This window comes from Gigantopelta aegis, chromosome 6, assembly GCF_016097555.1.
Source record: "Gigantopelta aegis isolate Gae_Host chromosome 6, Gae_host_genome, whole genome shotgun sequence".
NCBI classification, from domain to species: domain Eukaryota; kingdom Metazoa; phylum Mollusca; class Gastropoda; order Neomphalida; family Peltospiridae; genus Gigantopelta; species Gigantopelta aegis.
In genome coordinates, this window is record NC_054704.1 from 71,572,305 (window position 1) to 71,594,586 (window position 22,282).

Genomic DNA, 22,282 nt, shown 5'->3' on the forward strand with positions numbered 1-22,282 from the left:
GGCATAGTACATATACGATTAAACATTTTAAATGAAATTTTGTTAATTAGAATGAAAAACACTATCGTGCCAATTTTAGACTTCAATTCAGTTAAGATGCAATTAATGTGCTATATATATGTAGTTGTGTTCATGGGTGGCCTAGAACTCGTAGGATCTGTCCGTCTGTCCTATAGTAGTATGTGTTTAGAGTATGGTTGTGATTGTTAAACATTTACATAGGTTTTTAGTGCATATCATATATTTTGGGTGCTATCCATTCTTAAGATGCCAAAAGTTTGTAATGTTATTTTTTTACTACATGAATAAACTGCATGGTACTACAGTGTCTTGTGTTCTGTTTTTGTGACTGAGCAGTATTTTAATTTACCTAGAAATATATTCAGTTTACTAGTTTATGACAGGGAAGGAGAATGGAATAACTGAATTTTTGTCTTCACATAAATCTTTCTAAAATCTGGTTAAGGAACATACAGGTACTTAACGGTTGGTTTAGGATTTGATCCACATTGGTGGCCCATTGGGCTATTTCTCATTCCAGCCAGTGAAGGAAGAAAATGTTTAACGACGTACTTAACACATTTTATTTATGGTTATATAGCGTCGGACATGGTTAAGGACCACACAGATACCGAGAGAGGAAACCAACTGTTGCCACTTCATGGGCTACTCTTTTTCGATTAGCAGCTAGGGATCTTTTATATGCACCATCCCACAGACAGGATAGCATATACCACGACATTTAATATACGAGTGGTGGTGTACTGGCTGGAGTGAGAAATAGCCCAATGGGCCCTCTGATGGGGATCGATCCCAGACCGACCACACATCAAGCGAGTGCTTTACCACTGGGCTACGTCCCGCCCCGTTCCAGCCAGTGTATATCAAAGGCTGTGGTATTTGCTATCCTGTATGCATCAAGTAAGAATTTTACCACTGGGCTACATCTATGATCCTGCCTCAGGGGTTAATGGAGACAATTCCATAGATTACATGTGCACAGTGGTCATCCAAAAACATATTGAAGGGACATTCCTGAGATGTTTCCGACTAATAAAATATTTCCCCCCGATTCAAATTGCATATTAAATATATTTTCTTGTTTAGAATATCAGTGTCTGTATATTTAATGTGTTTCTGGTCTTAATATTTGTAAGAAGCCCAAACTGGATTTTGTCTTCAAATAATTTCGTACGTACAAAAAAAAAGATATTTTAGGAAATATGAAATTTAACCTAGTACAAATGACGAGTTCAGGCGCAAAACGCGATATAAACCATTTTCTTTCTTATTTTAGTTAAAGCCATTATTGTATGTCAGTAAGGGCTAATCGTAGGTCTGCTGATTTGCCGCAAAACGCAATTGATCCGTATGAAATTGTATTGGGTAATCAAAACGCGATATATGCCAATTAAAAAAAATCACTTTTATTGAAAATTAAAAGATAGATATATTGCATTTTGCGCCTAAACTCATCAAATATTAGAACGATCAGAAACACATTTAGTATACAGCCACTAATATTTTAAGCAGAAAAACATATTTGATATGTACCCCGGTAATTACAATCGTTAAAAAGTCTGTTAGTCGACAACATCTTAAAAATTGCAGCAAACTCAGGAATGTCCCTTTAAATCCCCACATATTGTCAATATAAAAAGTTAAGAAATGTTTTATTTAACGTTGCACCAACACAGTTCAGGTAGTTATATGTGGCATCAAACATGATTAAAGACCCTAAAATCTTGGAAATTAGTGGATAAATTTTTGGAACTTGGGGAAAAAAAAGAAAAGAAAACATAATAACTGAACTGCTGTTTAAAATTTGACAAAGTACATGAAATGCACTGTCCAATTTGACAAAGTACATGAAATGCACTGTCCAATTTGACAAAGTACATGAAATGCACTGTCCAATTTCAGATGATTTCAAACGATAATCAGCTAAGTAGAGTCACTTATGATCTGTTTAGTCATTATTACGTACCCTCAAATTATATTTTGGCAGAAAGCCCGCGATGAGGAAAACTTCATGAGCTACTATTTTTAACAGCAAGAGATCTTTTATATGCACCATCCGCCGTCGGTGGACCCATTGGACCATTTCTCGTTCCAGCCAGTGTTCCTTAACTAATGTAACAAAGGCCGTGTTATCTACTATCCTGTCTGTGGGATGGTTCATATAAAAGATCCCCTGCTGCTAATCGAAAAAGAGTAGCCCATGAACTGGCGACAGCGGGTTTCCTCTCAATATCTGTGTGGTCCTTAACCATATAACCGTACATAAAATGTGTTGAGTGCGCTGTTAAATAAAATATTTCCATCCCAGTCAGGACAGTACATACCACAGCCTTTTTACACTAGTTGTGGAGCACAGACGGGAACTAGAAATTAATACAAGGAATGGAATTATTGTTTAATGACGCCTCAGCACATAATATGAATATTTGGGGTAATAATTTCAACATTTGATTGACAGAGAGAAATCCTGTTGCCACCACATATGCTACTTCCACAAATAACTATCAAGGGAACTTTTATATGCCCTTTCTATAAAACAAAGTAGTACATATCACATCTTTTGATGTCATGCGGCACCAATTATAGACAATATAAATATAATAAATTACAACTTAAACAACTCTTAATATAAAATATCAAACATGCCAGTTCTTCAGAAAATCATTTTTTTATCATCCAATATTAAATTGTGTAAGTGAAAACAAAATAATTTATTATATATGCTATTAAACTAATAGATTTAGCCAGAATTTTGTATACGACTTGGCTACATTTTTGTTATTAATTTGTTTTCTAGTGAAAAATGTGGACTATTGTGGGACATATTTGGATTCACCTAATTTAGGATGAATTTAAGTATGGTATAGTAGTTTTCAACTTTTGAAGATAATTTCATCTCATTTTTAAATGCGAGTAACCACGGGTACCCCCAAACAAAAACCCCAAGTACTAATACTCTACGGTAGTTGAATATAAAAGGGTTTTTTTTTGTTTTGTTTACGGAGACCACATTGATTTATTAATCATCGGCTATTGGATGTCAGACATAAAAAAATTAATGAATGAATGTTTAACGACACCCCAGCACAAAAAGAAGAAGTGTAACTAAACACATTAGGCGTTATTGGTTAGGGGTACCTGTGGAAAGAAAGAAATGTTTTATTTAACGACGCACTCAACACATTTTATTTACGGTTATATGGCATCAGACATATGGTCAAAGACCACACAGATTTTGAGAGGAAACCCGCCGTCGCCACTACATGGGCTACTCTTCTGATTAGCAGCAAGGGATCTTTTATTTGTGCTTCCCACAGGCAGGATAGCACAAACCATGGCCTTTGTTGAACCAGTTATGGATCACTGGTCGGTGCAAGTGGTTTACACCTACCCACTGAGCCTTGCAGAGCACTCACTCAGGGTTGGGAGTCGGTATCTGGATTAAAAATCCCATGCCTCAAATGGGATCCGAACCCAGTACCTACCAGCCTGTAGACCAATGGCCTAATCACTACGCCACCGAGGCCGGTTAGGGATACCTGTGGAAGTAACAACCCTGCACTTTAAAAATCCAACATTATGTGAAGTCCCAAGAAAGAAAGAAAGACCCCCCCACCCCCTCCCAAACCAACCCAACAACAACAAAGACTGCACATCATTTTATATTTAAGATCTTTATTCAAACAACACCTTAAACACTCAATGATCACATGATCTGATGTCTGCATGGACGTACAAAACTGTTTACTTAGATGGACAGACTGAAGTCCGCTCAAACTTGATCCAATCTCAATACGTATTTCACCAAACTGATAGTTACATCACCTTACATAGTTAAACCAAACACAAAATATTGTTCGCATTTTTCAAATGTTACCTGAAAAATAAACAGCTAACATAAAAAGGTTTTCTTAATTAATCTCCACGATTTTAAAACTTTTTAAAATCCACAAGCAACCTGCACAAGGTTAATTTTGGAACAAGATTTTATTAAATTTTGTTGGTGAAATTACATACATGTGCATTCAATTTTAACTAATCAGTTTGGCAAATGACATTTAAGCTATGACCACATGCATACAGGGAACTTTCAACACTAAACACAAAATAACCACAATCCACTATGATCTTGAATAGTTCTCTTGGTACAGAGAATACCTCTCACAACTTGTTTTTAATTTACCATTCCAAAATACAAGTACTGATTACTGCAAGTAAATACAAAACCTCTTCCCAAACTCGTGCAGCATGTAAATGAGCTCTGCTTGTCGCCCATTCCCTGTAAAAACTAAATGCTAAACTAATGTGGAGAAAAACATTAATCACAACCAAATGCATGGGTGGAGAAATTAATCAAATCTGCAAGTAATTACAGACGGACCTGCAATAGGGCATTTATTGTAGTGTACACACAATGCGAACATATCTATTCTTTATCACGGAAGATTTATATTCAGACTCTTAACTGTCTGGGTTGAGTATATCTTCATTTAACATACAGACATGTATCTGCATAAAGATCACTTGTTCATAATGACCGCACATACATTTAAATTCAACAAACGTTTTAAAAATTTTAGGTTAATGAAATACGACCAACATTTATTGCCGTAGTAATTAGATTATTACATTCATGTTCAAAACATTAAAAAAACATTTTGGGTTTGTTTTGTTTTGTTTGTTTTTGATGATTACAGCACATCCATGTTCAGTTTTACTTCTTGACATGGGAAATCAAAATTGTGCAATTACAAATTTAAAAACTTTCCTATATTGGTAGTTGACAATGAAGCCATGCAAAAATGGCATAAAACAGCCCCAAGTTTAACCAGCTAACATTTCTTTAACATTTGCAAACTATATGACTGGTTCCCGACATAGCTATATGGTTTACTGTGATGCACATAAAACAGTCTAGCGGACGTTTTTCTATTTGGTCTGGCTGAACTCAGCCCTGGTACCATATATAGCAAATTGGTGGTGGCATGAAAAAACAAAGTAGAAACCCAAAACATTTCATATAATTAGGGCCTCTACAAGTCCAAAATATTGGAGTATTCAAAGGTCACTCAACCCAGACCCGAGTACCCGACACTTACATTAGATGATGATGACATTAAGGAATAAAGTAAAATACTAGCATTATGCATCTTAATTCTAGCACTGAACATGGATGCCAAATCATGCCACTGTATTGTAGAAGTGTTGTGATGGACAGCCAGCCAGTTTAAAAAGAGAAACTAGCGCATGATCATGTAATTATTGTGTAACTTATATCGTTGATTATCTACTGCTGAAATTATTGTCCTACATTGTCCATTGTATTATAGTTGCTCATTGTATTCCACCTTGTACGGGTACACGAGTCCTATGAACGGACTCGAGTCTTGCTAGAATCGACCCGTATCAGAGTACTCGTGGAGACCCTACATATAATTGCTTGACAGTAAGAACAGCCTGTAAATACTTTATTTGACATATGATCAAAAAAATAAAAAGTAACATTTTATTTGATATATGATCAAAAAAAAAAAAAAAAAAAAAAATCCCTGGGTCGTACATTTCAGAGACTGCTGACCTCCCCCTACCCTTTTGTCTACCAGAATTCCAACTCCAATTTGTCATGCAGGACACACAGTTCAAACACAAAAACTTATAAAACAGACACAGCCGAGACTAGACAAGCCAACACCTACAAGTGTATGTACCCGAATAATCACATTTAAAGGTGCATTCTTAAAGCGTCACAGTTTAATATTTGTACATGTATTTTTAATTTAAAAAAAAATCAAATTATTCATTTGTATAATTAACTCACGGAAATCAGAATTATGTGTTGTCACTTGGCAAAAACAACGGTTTCCCAGAGAATCCATAGTGAAAAATATAAAAACAAAATCTTCATCACATGTCCATTAAAAAACTAGCCAGAAGATGTGATTCAAATTTAAACTGATGTCAAGTGTTAAGCTGTCTGTCACCCTTACTGGATTAGCAATTATATAGATTTGTAAATAGTAGTAATGAAATTATTCGGATGTAATTTTTTTGTGGAAATGTAATTCAAATTAGAGTACAAGCCCTCTAAACTGGACACCCAAGTAACCAAGTAAAAAAATCCAGATTCAAGGGGTATCTGATGTATAGAGGTTCTGGTTCTGCACCGATATTTAAAAAGGAACCATGAATAACATCTAATATTGAGTGAATTCCAGTTTACTGAGAGCCTCATTTATAGAGGTTTTACTGTATAATCTTTACATACATGATTTCACAAGAAAAATTAAAAAAATATTTTTGTTCACTATGGAACTTGGAGACTGCCCCTTTAAAATGTAAACAAAACTAAAGTTGGAAGTAAAAACAATAGCACTAGCTAACAAGAAGTAACTAACAACAGACTTTACTTTAATGGCTGTTTAATTATTAACATAAAGATTTCTGCTACAGTGCAGTGATCAGTGCATATAGTTTCATAAACAATAGAAAAGAAATTGATCAAAACACAATTTATTTTCCACGCATTTTTTTTTTTTTTTTAAACTGTCACATTTAGTTTTTCCCTCCAAAATATACAGATAAAATAGTTTATATTACAGCATGTGATACTGCAATAGTTTGTAATGCCCCATAAGTTAAAAAAAGAGAAGCTTGTTAACCCTCACATAAAAGCAACATATATGCAAAATCATTACATAACTTAAAACAAAAAACCCAAAAACCATTTCGAATATTTTTTTAATGCACTGGATATGCAATCATAGCACTTTAGCAGATTCTATATATAACCTGTGTAGAAAACAATATTTAAAAAACCAGTAAAATTAAAAACAAATACACATTAGAGAACTGACATGTACAGGCATGTGTATGTACTACTTAAGACTGGCCGTTTGGCAGTTTTTAAACTACACGTGTAACTGTCCGTTTCTCTATCTAAATTGCATGGCTCTACAGTCACGGGTCAACATTCTTTGCAAGTCCGTATTTCACTAGTGGACTGTTGCTCTGTAGTCCGTTATGGACTAGTCGACTGTAGTTAATTGGCCTTGCTGAAATAGGCCTTGCTGCCCTTAGGGTCTGGCTTCATGGTGTCCGATCCTGGTTTCCACCCGGCTGGACAGACTAGGATGAGAGAAAAAACGAAATCTGTTAGCCACTGTTTGTATATTTTTTTCCTTCTCACTAGTCATACAAGGAGAGTTAAATAGCATTATGTCGCATCCTGGCTTCCACCTGGCTGGACAGACTAGAATGAGAGAAAAAACTAAATCTGTTAGCCACTATTTGTATATTTTTTTCCTTCTTACTAGTCATACTAGCAGAGTTAAAAAAAGTTTAGTCTTTGTTTAATGACACTAGAGCACATTGATTTCTGAATCATCGGCCATTGGATGTAGAACAGTTGTTAATTCTGACAAATAGTCTTAGCAGAAGCCCGCTACATTTTTCCATTATCAGCAATGGATCTTTAATATGCACTTTAAACCACAGACTGGAAATTGCATACCATTGCCTTTGATGTACCATTCGTAGGGCATTGGTTTGGACTAGGAAAAAATTAAATCAGAGAATGCCTCCGACAGAACAACCCTAATGTATGAAAAAAGTTTGTTTTCTTTCACTAAAGCACACCGATTTATTAATCACCAGCTATTGGATGTCAAACATTTGGTAATTTTGACATATAGTCTTAGAGAGAACACCCCTGCATTTTCCCATTAGTAGCAAGGGATCTTTTATATGCACCATCCCAAAGACAGGATAGTACATAACACGGCCTTGGATATACAAGTCATGGTTCACTGGCTAGAACAGGGAGTATCCCAATGGGCACACTGACGGGGATCATGGTTCATTGGCTAGAACAGGAAGTATCCCAATGGGCACACTGACGGGGATCATGGTTCAATGGCTAGAACAGGAAGTATCCCAATGGGCACACTGACGGGGATCATGGTTCAATGGCTAGAACAGGAAGTATCCCAATGGGCACACTGACGGGGATCATGGTTCATTGGCTAGAACAGGGAGTATCCCAATGGGCACACTGACGGGGATCATGGTTCATTGGCTAGAACAGGAAGTATCCCAATGGGCACACTGACGGGGATCATGGTTCAATGGCTAGAACAGGAAGTATCCCAATGGGCACACTGACGGGGATCATGGTTCATTGGCTAGAACAGGAAGTATCCCAATGGGCACACTGACGGGGATCATGGTTCACTGGCTAGAACAGGAAGTATCCCAATGGGCACACTGACGGGGATCATGGTTCACTGGCTAGAACAGGAAGTATCCCAATGGGCACACTGACGGGGATCATGGTTCACTGGCTAGAACAGGAAGTATCCCAATGGGCACACTGACGGGGATCATGGTTCACTGGCTAGAACAGGAAGTATCCCAATGGGCACACTGACGGGGATCATGGTTCACTGGCTAGAACAGGAAGTATCCCAATGGGCACACTGACGGGGATCATGGTTCACTGGCTAGAACAGGAAGTATCCCAATGGGCACACTGACGGGGATCATGGTTCACTGGCTAGAACAGGAAGTATCCCAATGGGCACACTGACGGGGATCATGGTTCACTGGCTAGAACAGGAAGTATCCCAATGGGCACACTGACGGGGATCATGGTTCACTGGCTAGAACAGGAAGTATCCCAATGGGCACACTGACGGGGATCATGGTTCACTGGCTAGAACAGGAAGTATCCCAATGGGCACACTGACGGGGATCATGGTTCACTGGCTAGAACAGGAAGTATCCCAATGGGCACACTGACGGGGATCATGGTTCACTGGCTAGAACAGGGAGTATCCCAATGGGCACACTGACGGGGATCATGGTTCACTGGCTAGAACAGGGAGTATCCCAATGGGCACACTGACGGGGATCATGGTTCACTGGCTAGAACAGGGAGTATCCCAATGGGCACACTGACGGGGATCATGGTTCACAATGGGCTAGAACAGGAACAGTATCCCAATGGGCACACTGACGGGGATCATGGTTCACTGGCTAGAACAGGGAGTATCCCAATGGGCACACTGACGGGGATCATGGTTCATTGGCTAGAACAGGGAGTATCCCAATGGGCACACTGACGGGGATCATGGTTCATTGGCTAGAACAGGGAGTATCCCAATGGGCACACTGACGGGGATCATGGTTCATTGGCTAGAACAGGGAGTATCCCAATGGGCACACTGACGGGGATCATGGTTCATTGGCTAGAACAGGGAGTATCCCAATGGGCACACTGACGGGGATCATGGTTCATCCCAATGGCTAGAACAGGGAGTATCCCAATGGGCACACTGACGGGGATCATGGTTCACTGGCTAGAACAGGGAGTATCCCAATGGGCACACTGACGGGGATCATGGTTCACTGGCTAGAACAGGGAGTATCCCAATGGGCACACTGACGGGGACTAGAACAGGGATCATGGATCATTCACTGGCTAGAACAGGAAGTATCCCAATGGGCACACTGACGGGGATCATGGTTCACTGGCTAGAACAGGAAGTATCCCAATGGGCACACCGACGGGGATCATGGTTCACTGGCTAGAACAGGGAGTATCCCAATGGGCACACCGACGGGGATCATGGTTCACTGGCTAGAACAGGGAGTATCCCAATGGGCACACCGACGGGGATCATGGTTCACTGGCTAGAACAGGGAGTATCCCAATGGGCACACCGACGGGGATCATGGTTCACTGGCTAGAACAGGGAGTATCCCAATGGGCACACCGACGGGGATCATGGTTCACTGGCTAGAACAGGGAGTATCCCAATGGGCACACCGACGGGGATCATGGTTCACTGGCTAGAACAGGGAGGAGTATCCCAATGGGCACATGGGATCATGGTTCACTGGCTAGAACAGGGAGTATCCCAATGGGCACACCGACGGGGATCATGGTTCACTGGCTAGAACAGGGAGTATCCCAATGGGCACACTGACGGGGATCATGGTTCACTGGCTAGAACAGGGAGTATCCCAATGGGCACACTGACGGGGATCATGGTTCACTGGCTAGAACAGGGAGTATCCCAATGGGCACACTGACGGGGATCATGGTTCACTGGCTAGAACAGGAAGTATCCCAATGGGCACACTGACGGGGATCATGGTTCACTGGCTAGAACAGGAAGTATCCCAATGGGCACACTGACGGGGATCATGGTTCACTGGCTAGAACAGGAAGTATCCCAATGGGCACACTGACGGGGATCATGGTTCACTGGCTAGAACAGGAAGTATCCCAATGGGCACACTGACGGGGATCATGGTTCACTGGCTAGAACAGGAAGTATCCCAATGGGCACACTGACAGGGATCGATCCCAAACCGACCGTGCATCAGGTGAGCCCTTTACCATTCGGCAACATCCCCAAACCACCCGATGAACAATGTATAACTCTGTAAGGATGTTAGACTGGAAGAAATTATTACAGCTTTATCCTAAGTATGTTGTATCAGTATACGCACCCTCTCCGTGTTTGTCTGTGAACTGGAAAGCCTGCACTAGGCGGATAGTCTCGTCTACAGAGCGACCCACCGGCAGATCGTTGATTGTCATCTGGCGAAGGTTACCCTTGTCGTCTATTATAAACAGACCCCTAGAAAAATAAATCACGTATTTATATATCATACCGAGTTTGTAAACTACAGGTTCTATAAAATTTAAATTGGAGGAATAATACTAAAATAAAATAATAAATAATGGGTTAGGATATTTGACTTGATTATGTATTTGTATTTCATTCATTATTATGTTGGGTTTTTTAAAAATATTTATTGTGATTCAGGCTTACGTGCTTAATAAGGATATTTCAACACATTATAAACTATTGCTAAAATGTTGAGAGACAATCCACTAGGAACACATTACCCAAGTATCCCAGACCCAAAACGCTAACATGATATGGTAAAAATGCAATTTTGTTTTCTAGTCAAGATATAAATTTATATTCCGAATTATTTTACAAATGACAATTAAGAATAAAATGTCTTGCTCATAAAATAGTTTATAAAAATGTATGTATGGTAATTGGCGTACTTGTACTACTTGTAAAATGTATCGTGAATAAATCGATCCACAAATAAATTGAACCATGGACCAAAAACCGAAAACCGAACCAAAAAAACAACAACCCCAAAACCTTCCCATCCCTAAAATCCACTGCACCAAATAGCTCCAAAAGTATCTTTTAACCATAAGCAGGCCAGCACATACACATATCAGGGGTGGGAACTGGTGAACTGTAAAAAAAAGATGAAATCTAGAGGGGTACCAGAAATTCTTGAAATTCTAGGTTAAAATCTGTGCCATCTGACATATTTGGGAGGAAAGGATGATTAAAATGCGAGAAAACGCAATGTTCCATGAGAGGAAAACAGCTGATCTGAGGAGAATTCCCACCCCTGATATATACAAGTCTTCAGTGTACCAGTTGTATGCCAATGACTGTGAAAAATAAACAAAGACATGATGGATCCATCGAGAACGGTCGATCCTCTGACCCACCACATATGAGGCAAGGGTTCAAACATCTGAACTACATCCCTCTTTAACTTAGGATTACATATGGACAGAACTTGTTTCTTGTTTTAGAAACTGATATTAAACATACCTGAATGCAATGCCTTCATCCTTGTTTCAGAAACTGATACTAAACATACCTGAATGCAATGCCTTCATTCTTGTTTCTGAAACTGATATTAAACATACCTGAATACAATGCCTTCATCCTTGTTTCAGAAACTGATACTAAACATACCTGAATGCAATGCCTTTATCCTCCTTGAAGCAGACATACATTAATCTATTTCAAAAACTAATATCAACCATACCTGAATGCAATGCCCTCATCCTCCTTCAAACAGCCATACATTCTGGATATTTCCATTGTCTTGTCTGCAATCAGAGGAATCTTCAATTGCCCCAAACCACCTTGCTTTCGTGGTGTGTTCACCCTAAATTGAATTTTAAAAAAACAAACACCACAGGATAATTTAAATGTAGTAATACAACTCCAGCCTGATGTTTGTTTAATAGGATTGACATCCAAGTTATAGATACAAAATTCTGATCTTTTAATATTAATTAATGCACACACACCCAAAAATCCCAACTTATATACTCCTTGGTAGGGTTTATATTGTTACCTAGCATGAAGTAATAACCACTAATTTACAGGATACTTGAGTTGTAACCACCTGGCACCACTTGCTCAAAGTAAAAGGGTATTTAAGTTGGTACCATAACCACTTGGTTATACTGCACGTACATAGTTCAATGACAAAGTAAGGACATGGACTGTAACCAAATGGTTACACATTTGGCTAAACTGGAACAAGGACATGCTGTACATAACCAACCTGATACACAAACTACAAGGCAAAGTAAAGTTTGCTTTGTTTAACGACACCATTAGAGCACATTGATTTATTAATCATCGGCTATTGGATGTCAAACATTAGGTAATTTTGACATATTGTCTTAGAAAGGAAACCCACTACATTTTTTCCATTAGTAGCAAGCAATCCTTTATATGCACCATCTCACAGACAGAATAGCACATACCATGGCCTTTGATATACCAGTTGTGTTGAAACTACAAGGCAAAGAACACGATACATTTGGCTACACTGTGGGTGAATCATTTTAAAGCTACAATCTCTCCTTCCCCATCCTATATGAAACTGCTTATCACACAACTAACTACAGCGTTAATGAACACATGTATTGTTCACGAGCACTGGAATACTGTGAACTGCCTAACTACAACATTTAAGTCTGCTTGACATTTTTTTGTTGAAACTGAACAGCTGTCATGACAACATGATGCTCTCATTAGCTCTTAATAGCACTTTTATGTGACAAAGATCTCCCGATAGAAACCAGCAGAAGAATAACACGTTACGATAAGTGACTGAAAACGAATGACCTATTCCAAAATGTTGAATTATTAAAAACAAAATATTTGATATTGATGCTTTAATGAAAACCAGCCTAACACAAAATGGGGGGGCGGGATGTAGCTCAGCGATACAGCGCTCGGCTCATGTGCGATCTATCTGGGATCAATTCCTGTCTGTGGGCCCATTGGGCTATTTCTCGTTCCAGCTAGTGTTCCACAACTGGTGTAACAAAGGCCGTGGCATGTACTATCCTGTCTGTGGGATGGTGCATATAAAAGATCCTTTACTGCTAATCGAAAAGAATAGCCCATGAAGTGGCGACAGCGGGTTTCCTCTCTCAATATCTGTGTGGTCCTTTACCATATGTCCAACGCCATATAACCGTAAATAAAATGTGTTGAGTGTGTCATTAAATAATAATAAATTTAAAAAAACAATAATAATAATAATAATAATAATAAAAACCCCCACAAAAGGTCTACACCAACAGAAAACTGACACTTACCATGCTAAATGTGAGAAAACACTGTCAGTGGAACAAGCCAACACTTCACAATTAATACTGCGGAATTCTTCAACTCTGTCGCTGAATGAGATGATTTCAGTTGGACACACAAAGGTACTGGAAAAGAAATCGCATACAAAATCACTGACCATTTTATACAGTGTTTTTTTTTTCCGAAACAAGGTACATATATTTGCATGAAATTTGCTAGTGAAAATCCTTGTCTGTTATTGCTTCACTAAAGGCTCATATAGAGTTAATGTGCTGTGTGCGTGAGGTCTGACTAAAAACAAATTGAAATGCATTTGTTTTAATGAGAGCGTCTAGACTGGATGTGTGCGTATGAAAATGCATGCCACCTGCCGCAATGAAATAATCGTATATGGTGTATATATGCCTTAAAAACATGCCGCAGTCGCAACAGTCACATCCAGTCTGTATGAGCATTGAGGGATCTTTAATATATACCTTTCCATGGCAAATAACCCTAATAACATGGCTTTTTAATACACAATTCAGGAAGTGCTGCTTATTGTATCTGTAAAATAACCTAATTAGTTCCTCCTCCACCCTGTGTTACACACATCATAAACCAATTTATTTCAGGTATTACAAAATAACAATAAATAAGAAACGATGTTGTTAACTGCAGCCCTGATACATTCAAGTAAAATTTTATATACTGCAATTTATAACTAAAAGAAAGATTTTGCATAAGGGCCCTTTTCTTATGAACAGTCTTTTACAAAAATAGAATGTGGGAGACCCCAAGAAATCTCTCACTTATTCTAAGGTAAAGTTTCCAACTCTTAATTACTACTGTCTACTATACTCATAAATGTATGAATGCATCTTTGTATAGATATGCTAAATCAAATATCTATTTCCATAACAAATAATTAACTATATATACAAGAATGAGACATTAATGTGGGTTTTTTTTTTAATTCTACATATACCTTGATATATACATGTAACAGTATACATAAATGGTTAATATATACATGTATTTATCACACGTCAATGTCTACGAACTACATTTACAAGTACTAAAACAGAAAACAGATGTCCATTAATGTTTATATAACAGTTTCTAATATAAATATTTTTTCTAAGAAGTTTGGTCTCTGTGGGATCATGCTGCCCATAAGACATTTTGTGTGTACGTGCCAACTCTCACACTGATGTTACAAAAACTATACTGTAGCTGTAACCAGGCCAGTCTGTGCCAGCTGTACACACTTTGTATATTAAAAAGAAATGCAAACTAGGCAAACAATGGGGGAAATCATAATTTAATGGCATTATGCAGGCTTTAACTTTAATGTACAGTGTTATCCGACTGTTACAGAGTAAGACTACTGTAGGTAGTAAAAATTAGATTACTGTCATACAATGTAGTTCCGATACAGGTGAATAGCGATTTTTTTACATGGACAATGAATTTTCACAAATAATTTATACATGTACGCATACATATATGTACGCATATATATATGTACGCATATATATATATATATATATATATATATATATATATATATATATATATATATATATATATATATATATATATACATATATGTATGCGTACATGTGTATATATATATACATATATGTATGCGTACATGTATAAATTATTTGTGAAAATTCATTGTCCATGTAAAAAATCATTAAATGACTTAAGATTGATTCACCTGTATATATACATATATATATATATATATATATATATAAAAATCTCATTTCAAATATTACAATATTACATGTTCACATTTCAGAAAATACCGTACCAACTTGCAAAGATGTTTTCAAGCAACATGACATCATTAACAATATATACAAGTCATGAAGTACATACATCCGTATGTACACTCATGCGGTATACTGCTAAGAAATTGGAAATACATATATGTATATAAGGTGTATATTAAACAATTACATAAAGGAAAGTCATATTTTTTCTTGATCCTCCTGCCCACCCACCTCGGCAACATTTAAAATGTTATTTTAACATTATGAATAAGACCACTCACCTTCTAAAACTACACGTTGCTTGTCCTCTAGGCGTGTCCCTCACCACCTGACTATTTTTAATGTCAATGTGACGCAATCTAATCAGCATTATCTGTCTATATTTTTGTTCGTTGTTTTTTTCAATATAAATACCAGATATCTTTAATAGAACAAACCATTACTGTCAAAATTAAATTAAGAATACTGGCCTTGGTGGTGTCATGGTTAAGGCTGTTAGGTACAGGGTTCGCAGCCTGAAACTGGCTCCCACCCAGAACGAGTTTTAACAACTCAATGGGTAGGTTAAGGCCATTACGGTACACCCTCTTCTCACTAAGCACTAACTCAATGTCCTGGACAGACAGCCCAGATAGATGAGGTGTGTGCCCAGGACAGCATGCTTGAACCTTAATTGGATATAAGCACGAAAATAAGTTAAAAGAAGAAGAAAATAAGAATAAGAAAACGTTTTTGATATATTACCAGGTATCTTTAATAGAACAAACCATTACTGTCAAAATTAAATTAAGAATAAGAAATAGAAAGAAAATGTTTCCGAGTAATGACTGAAATTACATATTAAATATATTTTCGTTTTAAATTTATAACACTTCATATGCTATAAATAATCTTCTGATTGTCATGTAGTCTTTGTAGTACATATATGTATGCAGTTCAAGCTTCATGGGGTGGGACGTAGCTCAGTGGTAAAGTGCTCGCTTGATGTGCGGTTGGTTTGGGATCGATCAGTCGGTGGGCCCATTAGGCTATTTTTCGTCACAGCCAGTGCACCATGACTGGTATATCAAAGGCTGTGGTATGTGCTATCCTGTCTGTGGGATGGTGCATATATTAAAGATCCCTTGCTACTAATGGAAAAATGTAGCGGATTTCCTCTCTATGACTGTCAAAAATTACCATATGTTTGACATCCAATAGCAGATGATTAATAAATCAATGTGCTCTAGTGGCGTTGTTAAACAAAGCTTCACTTTAATTCCTAACAGACATTTTTACAAAATTATTGGGCAATAAAGTCCACTTTATACTAGCACTTTAAACATCAGATGATGAACACATTGAATATACAGCCACTGATGTCGTAAAAAAGAGAGAATGTTTAAATATTGGGTAAGTAATTTTATTCATTTAATAAAAAAACAAAAATAATAATAATAATAAAAATAAGTTGGGAACAGGTTACGATGGCAGAATTACCACTCTGGACAATCCCTTCAACCCTATATAAAATTCAACATCTGCTGTAATTACTGGTGACAGGAGCTCTCTCACTAGCAGTCACATCAACAGAAATGCAGTAATTTTCACATGAATGCCAAGATGATGTGGCATTTCTAACTCAGTGGGAAGCAGGAAGCTGTGCATGGTGTTAATTTGCTAGGTAATACACGTAATCAACAAACCATGTGACATATCAAGTGGTACACCTGCTTCCGAAACATGCAGGTACACTGTACTTGTTGTAGTTGTACATAAAGGACTCAACTGTCCCAGAATTTGACATTGAACACCGAGGAATAGGGTTTGGGGAGACAAATGTTTGGGTTTTTTAGCATCATAATACCAGTAATTTTTTTTTTTTAAATGGTGCTTAGAGGGTCTGCTGCATGTTTTTTTCTATGCGTACTTAGTTTAAATAGTTTTATTTTCTGTTTGGCAGGTAATGGGAACAAATTTAAAATAATTATTGGGAGATGGATGATGGGGATGAGAGCTACGTGTGTGAACTAAAACAAAAATCACAAAATTAATGAAAATGGTGGTTGTTTAGCAAATTTGTTAAACTTTGCAATATGGTGTGAAAACAGTTTTTCCCCCACTGGGCAGTAGCATAGAAACCATTTCCAGGGTTGATTATCTTTTCTTAGAATTTGTCCAGGCATACATGCAACTGTATTTAACAAAGGAATTCAACTAGCGTTATTTGTCGAACTATGTATGCATTTCTTCTTTTTTTTGAAGCATTTTAAATTTATACTTTTAATCTTCTTTTTTAAATTCAAGTCTTTTCTGAATCAATTAAAGCATGCAAGTAATAAACATAAAACTCAATAATTTTTTAAGCATAAAATCCATGTTTACTAAGTGCAAAGTTTTACAAGCACTTTCCAAACATAGTCCTAAAATTAGAATACTTTTCAAGGTCTGTACAAACTTTGTACGTATTGTTTTGATAGAGCAGACATACTTGCTTAACTTGTGTAATTACATAGCAGTGTTTCCCCTAGGTCCCGTTTGTCATAGCCTTCTTTTTATAACCAACGATCTCCTATTTCAAAACACAATGAACACCCTATACCTGTGTGCACAGTAAAATGTCCTTACCACTAAAATTAACATCTCTTAGAGATTCTCTACCATTATAAATAATAATTATAATAACACACATCAGTGTCTCTGTTAACATGTTTTGTGAAGCAGAAAAAAAGAAATGTAAGGACTATTCCAGAAATAATCACAGACTGTGGGATTGCAAGTACATACAAATTATTTTCTGCCCATGCTTAGTAAGTAGAAACCATTAAAGTATGACAAATCAGACCAAGTCTGATAAAAAAAATATATGTTCCCACTCACATCCCTATTTGATGATTTCTGGATTGGTCTGAATAAACAAGCCAAAACCAGGGCCGTAGCTAGGATTTTTTTTTAATTGGGGGGGGGCGCGCAACTGAGTAGTTAATAGTCTAAAAGTTGAATCCTTAAACAGTTAAGAAGAGAATTTTCTTTAAGTTTCTTTAATGCTACGGCCCTGAAAACATTTGCAATAAATATCTGGCTATTTAAAATAATAATTTAAATAGAATTGTTTTTAAAAAACCAACAAAAAACCGATAAACAGTAAAATAATTAAGCTGAACAGAACAGTAAACATTTAAGGGACACTTCATGGGAGATATGTCCAAGACCCAATTTTGTATTAGTTGATTACTATGATTCCTGATTCAAGTGAAAATCAAGCACATACATTGTTTAGTAATATTAATGCAAGTACATGTATGTACGAAACAATTTGTTAAGTACACTTTTTTTTAAGACTCATTAACACATGTATGTTCTCAATAGTATTTTTCAGAGCATACTTACAAGTATCAACAGACAAAACTATGTTTTCATTTGAATTGTGGATCATAGTTCAATTGTTAACGAGAAATTGGGTTTTAGAATACCAAGTTTAAAGGTCCTTAATCACGCCAAAGTAGATTACAGTGACCCAATTATTGTACCTGTATGTCAAGCCTTGCAATTTAAAATAAGTGTGAGGGTTAAAAAAAAAAAAAAACCAACCACCCAACAAAAAAACCCCAACAACCAGCTTGCATAAATCTGTTTTTAAATTTAACTCACTAAGAACAACTCATTTTGAAAAATATGTTGACTCAGCTGTCTATTTTAAAACTATTCACAGATATTGTGCATTTTATTTTATTAGTCTTCTTCTGCATGCTGAAATTATAACTATACAAATTCAATCTTCATTTGTTTACTCTGCTGTATACAAGTTACTTCAGTGAGTTTCAGTGAGTTAATGTTTAAGAAAACCAGGGGTCTCTTATTAATGGTATAGTAGGTTAAGTATTTAACACTTATTAATAATATTACTTGGATTTTAAGTTTGTGATTTTAACAATATTTATTTCTGTTAGTTGTATTGGTCAACAACATCGGCCTTGGTGGTGCAGTGGTTAAGCTATCGGACTACAAACTGGTAGATACTGGGTTCACAGCCCGGTACCGGCTCCAACCCAGACCGAGTTCTTAAGGGCTCAATGGGTTGGTGTAAGGCCACACACCTTCTCTCTCACCAAACACTAACCAACAACCAACTAACAGCTAACCCACTGTCCTGGACAGACAGCCCAGATAGCTGAGGTGTGTGCCTAGGACAGCCATGCTTGAACCATAATTGGATATACATGTAAGTACGAAAATAAGTCGAAATAAAAAATTGAAATGAAAGAGTCAACAGCCATAGGGAGAGTACAGATACTTCTGTAGGCTGGGTATGTTTCAACATTACTGAAGCCTAGGGGGGCAGTTTGAAGGCTGCCTTGTTGGCAGTTGTCCGTCTTAAAACTATGGTTGTCACAATACACTGAAAGAATGAAATGTTTTATTTAACGACACACTCAACACATTTTATTTACGGTTATATGGCGTCAGACATATGGTTATGGACCACACGGATTTTGAGAGGAAACCTGCTGTCGCCACTTCATGGGCTACTCTTTTTTGATTAGCAGCAAGGGATCCTTTATTTGCACTTCCCACAGGCAGGATAGCACAAACAATGGCCTTTGTTGAACCAGTTATGGATCACTGGTCGGTGCAAGTGGTTTACACCTACCCACTGAGCCTTGCGGAACACTCACTCAGGGTTTGGAGTCGGTATCTGGATTAAAAAACCCATGCCTCGACTGGGATCCGAACCCAGTACCTACCAGCCTGTAGACCGATGGCCTAACCACGACGCCACCGAGGCCGGTGTCACAATACACTGATGCATTGATGTATCACGATACTACTGCTGATGATACGATAAACTTGCTTGTGTATCAATTCATATTTTGACCATCTATCGATTTATATTTTAATTTTGTATCGATTTATCAATTTTAACACCAGTCTATACTGAGATGTACTTATTGACCGGAAAGACATTAAGTGGACAGAGAATATATGTGCCTGCTTATGTCAATATGTTTATGATATGGAATTGCTACAATAAAACTGTGTTTAATCAAGGTTTCACTTTTATCATCTTTATTTCTTATTTATGAACAATTTTCACTTAAGTTTCAACTTGTTTTACTGTGAAAACCCTCTGAATCAGGTATCTTGATATATATCGTATCATGGGTTAGATATCATATTGTGAGGTTACGTAGGTCTATTGTGACACACACAGCCTGTATGTCACATACCAGCTTTCCAGGATGTATTAGCACAGAAAAATTAATCCTTCTACATGAAACAGGATCTTAGATATTTGCCAACAGCTTATTGGTGCATAGAACAAAGAAGCTATCCAGGATGTATTCTCACCTTTTCTTATTTAACATTGTATTAAAGGCAAGTTGCGATGACCCAAAGATACGTATACATGTTGAACAATACCTTTCCAGTATGTATTAATTAGCATACAATATGGGTGGGATGCAGTTTGTTTCGTTTAACGACACCACTGATTTATTAATCATCGGCTACTGGATGTCAAACATTTGGTAATTTGTCTTAGAGAGGAAACTCACTACATTTTTCCATTAGTAGCGAGGGATCTTTTATATGCACCATCCCACAGACAGAATAGCACTTACCAGTTGTGATTCACTAGCTGCAACGAGAAATAGCCCAATGGGCCATTCGGCGGAGATCAGGCGAGCGCTTTACAAGAGCTAGATGCATGGTGGCCTGCACAATTGATCATCCTTAGTTGAATGCCACCCCCCCCCCCCCTCATCTTAACCAGTGCTACACAACTGGTACATCAAAGCCAGTGGTATGTACTATCCTGCCTATAGAAAAATGGACGTAAAAAATTCCTTACTGCTTTATTGTTATAAGAAGCCTATGTTGAAGCAGTGGGTTTCTTTCTGTTTACTAGACCAAGTGTCAATATAAGTACATGTATGTGTTATATTGACACTTGGTCAACACTGTATCAACCAGATTGTTGTAGTTTTGAAACAACATAACAGGGATGTTCCCTGGAATGTCAGGCTGTGGTGGGTATACAGTTACCTGGGGATATGTCCTGACACCCCCTACATTGTACACACAACCCAAAAACCCAAATTGAATGCACTCAAAATTGTCTAGGCACAACCCTGAATAGGCATTTACCACCCCCCCCCCCCCCCCTCCAAAGAAAAGAAAAAAACGAAAACCAACAAAAAAACAAAACACCACCAAAACATTGAAATATTGATTGTTACATGTATAAATGTCACAAATATAATTATATGTCCGAAGCAATCATTTTAGTAAAACAATAGTTTATAAATTAATGAGACCGTCCTGGGAGCTTGAAACACATTGGATATGAGGACACTGATATTTTAAACAAGAAAACGGACCAAACGTATTTACAATTATATAATTTTAGACATTAAAAGGCTCTAATACAGGGCTTGAACTTTAGATTTTGTTACCTTATGAAAATAACTTATACAAACTTATAAGTGGAATATACTTTACTTATACGCCACTTATAAGTGGCCTATAAGTTACCCATATATTGGAACAACTTTAATAGTCTTGTATGTTCTTATAAATCAGTGCGACTAACTGCATCATGAGAAAGCCGCTTAAGGAGTACTATAGGGACACACAAGCAACAGAACCCCTCAAACCATGAAATCTGGATTAAATGAACATAAACATAACAAAACATGAAAAGCCACGGGGGCCCTAGGGTATAATGAATTGGCCCAATACAAAGGCTGTACGGTATCCATTTTTCATCAAATCTGTTTTAAACATATATAAATTTTGTAGAATCTAAAATTCTAATACTGGATATAGGGGGTGGGGATGGGGAGGATATTCTTGGGTTTTTGTATTTAATAAAGAAAGAAGTGTTTTATTTAACGACGCACTCGTAATTTTATTTACGGTTATATGGCGTCAGACATATGGTTCAGGACCACACAGATTTTAAGAGGAAACCTGCTGTCGCCACTACATGGGCTACTCTTCTGATAGGCAGCAAGGGATCTTTTATTTGCGCTTCCCACAGGCAGGATAGCACAAACCATGGCCTTTGTT

The 22,282-nt window shown here is 37.4% G+C and overlaps 1 protein-coding gene across 3 annotated transcripts in view; it reads right to left on the bottom strand.

Moving 5' to 3' along the window:
* Positions 1 to 3,676: 3,676 nt before the first annotated feature.
* LOC121374181 (peroxiredoxin-like) overlaps positions 3,677 to 22,282 on the bottom strand; it is a 30,516-nt gene continuing 11,910 nt past the window's right edge. For all 3 annotated transcript variants that reach the window (XM_041501160.1, XM_041501158.1, XM_041501159.1), the window contains 4 exons: positions 13,478 to 13,594; positions 11,902 to 12,024; positions 10,537 to 10,667; positions 3,677 to 7,146 (listed from right to left, as the gene is read on the bottom strand). In XM_041501160.1, coding sequence (XP_041357094.1) covers positions 7,061 to 7,146; positions 10,537 to 10,667; positions 11,902 to 12,024; positions 13,478 to 13,594 — 457 coding nt within the window. In that variant the 3' untranslated portion in view covers positions 3,677 to 7,060. The remainder of the gene's footprint in view (positions 7,147 to 10,536; positions 10,668 to 11,901; positions 12,025 to 13,477; positions 13,595 to 22,282) is intronic.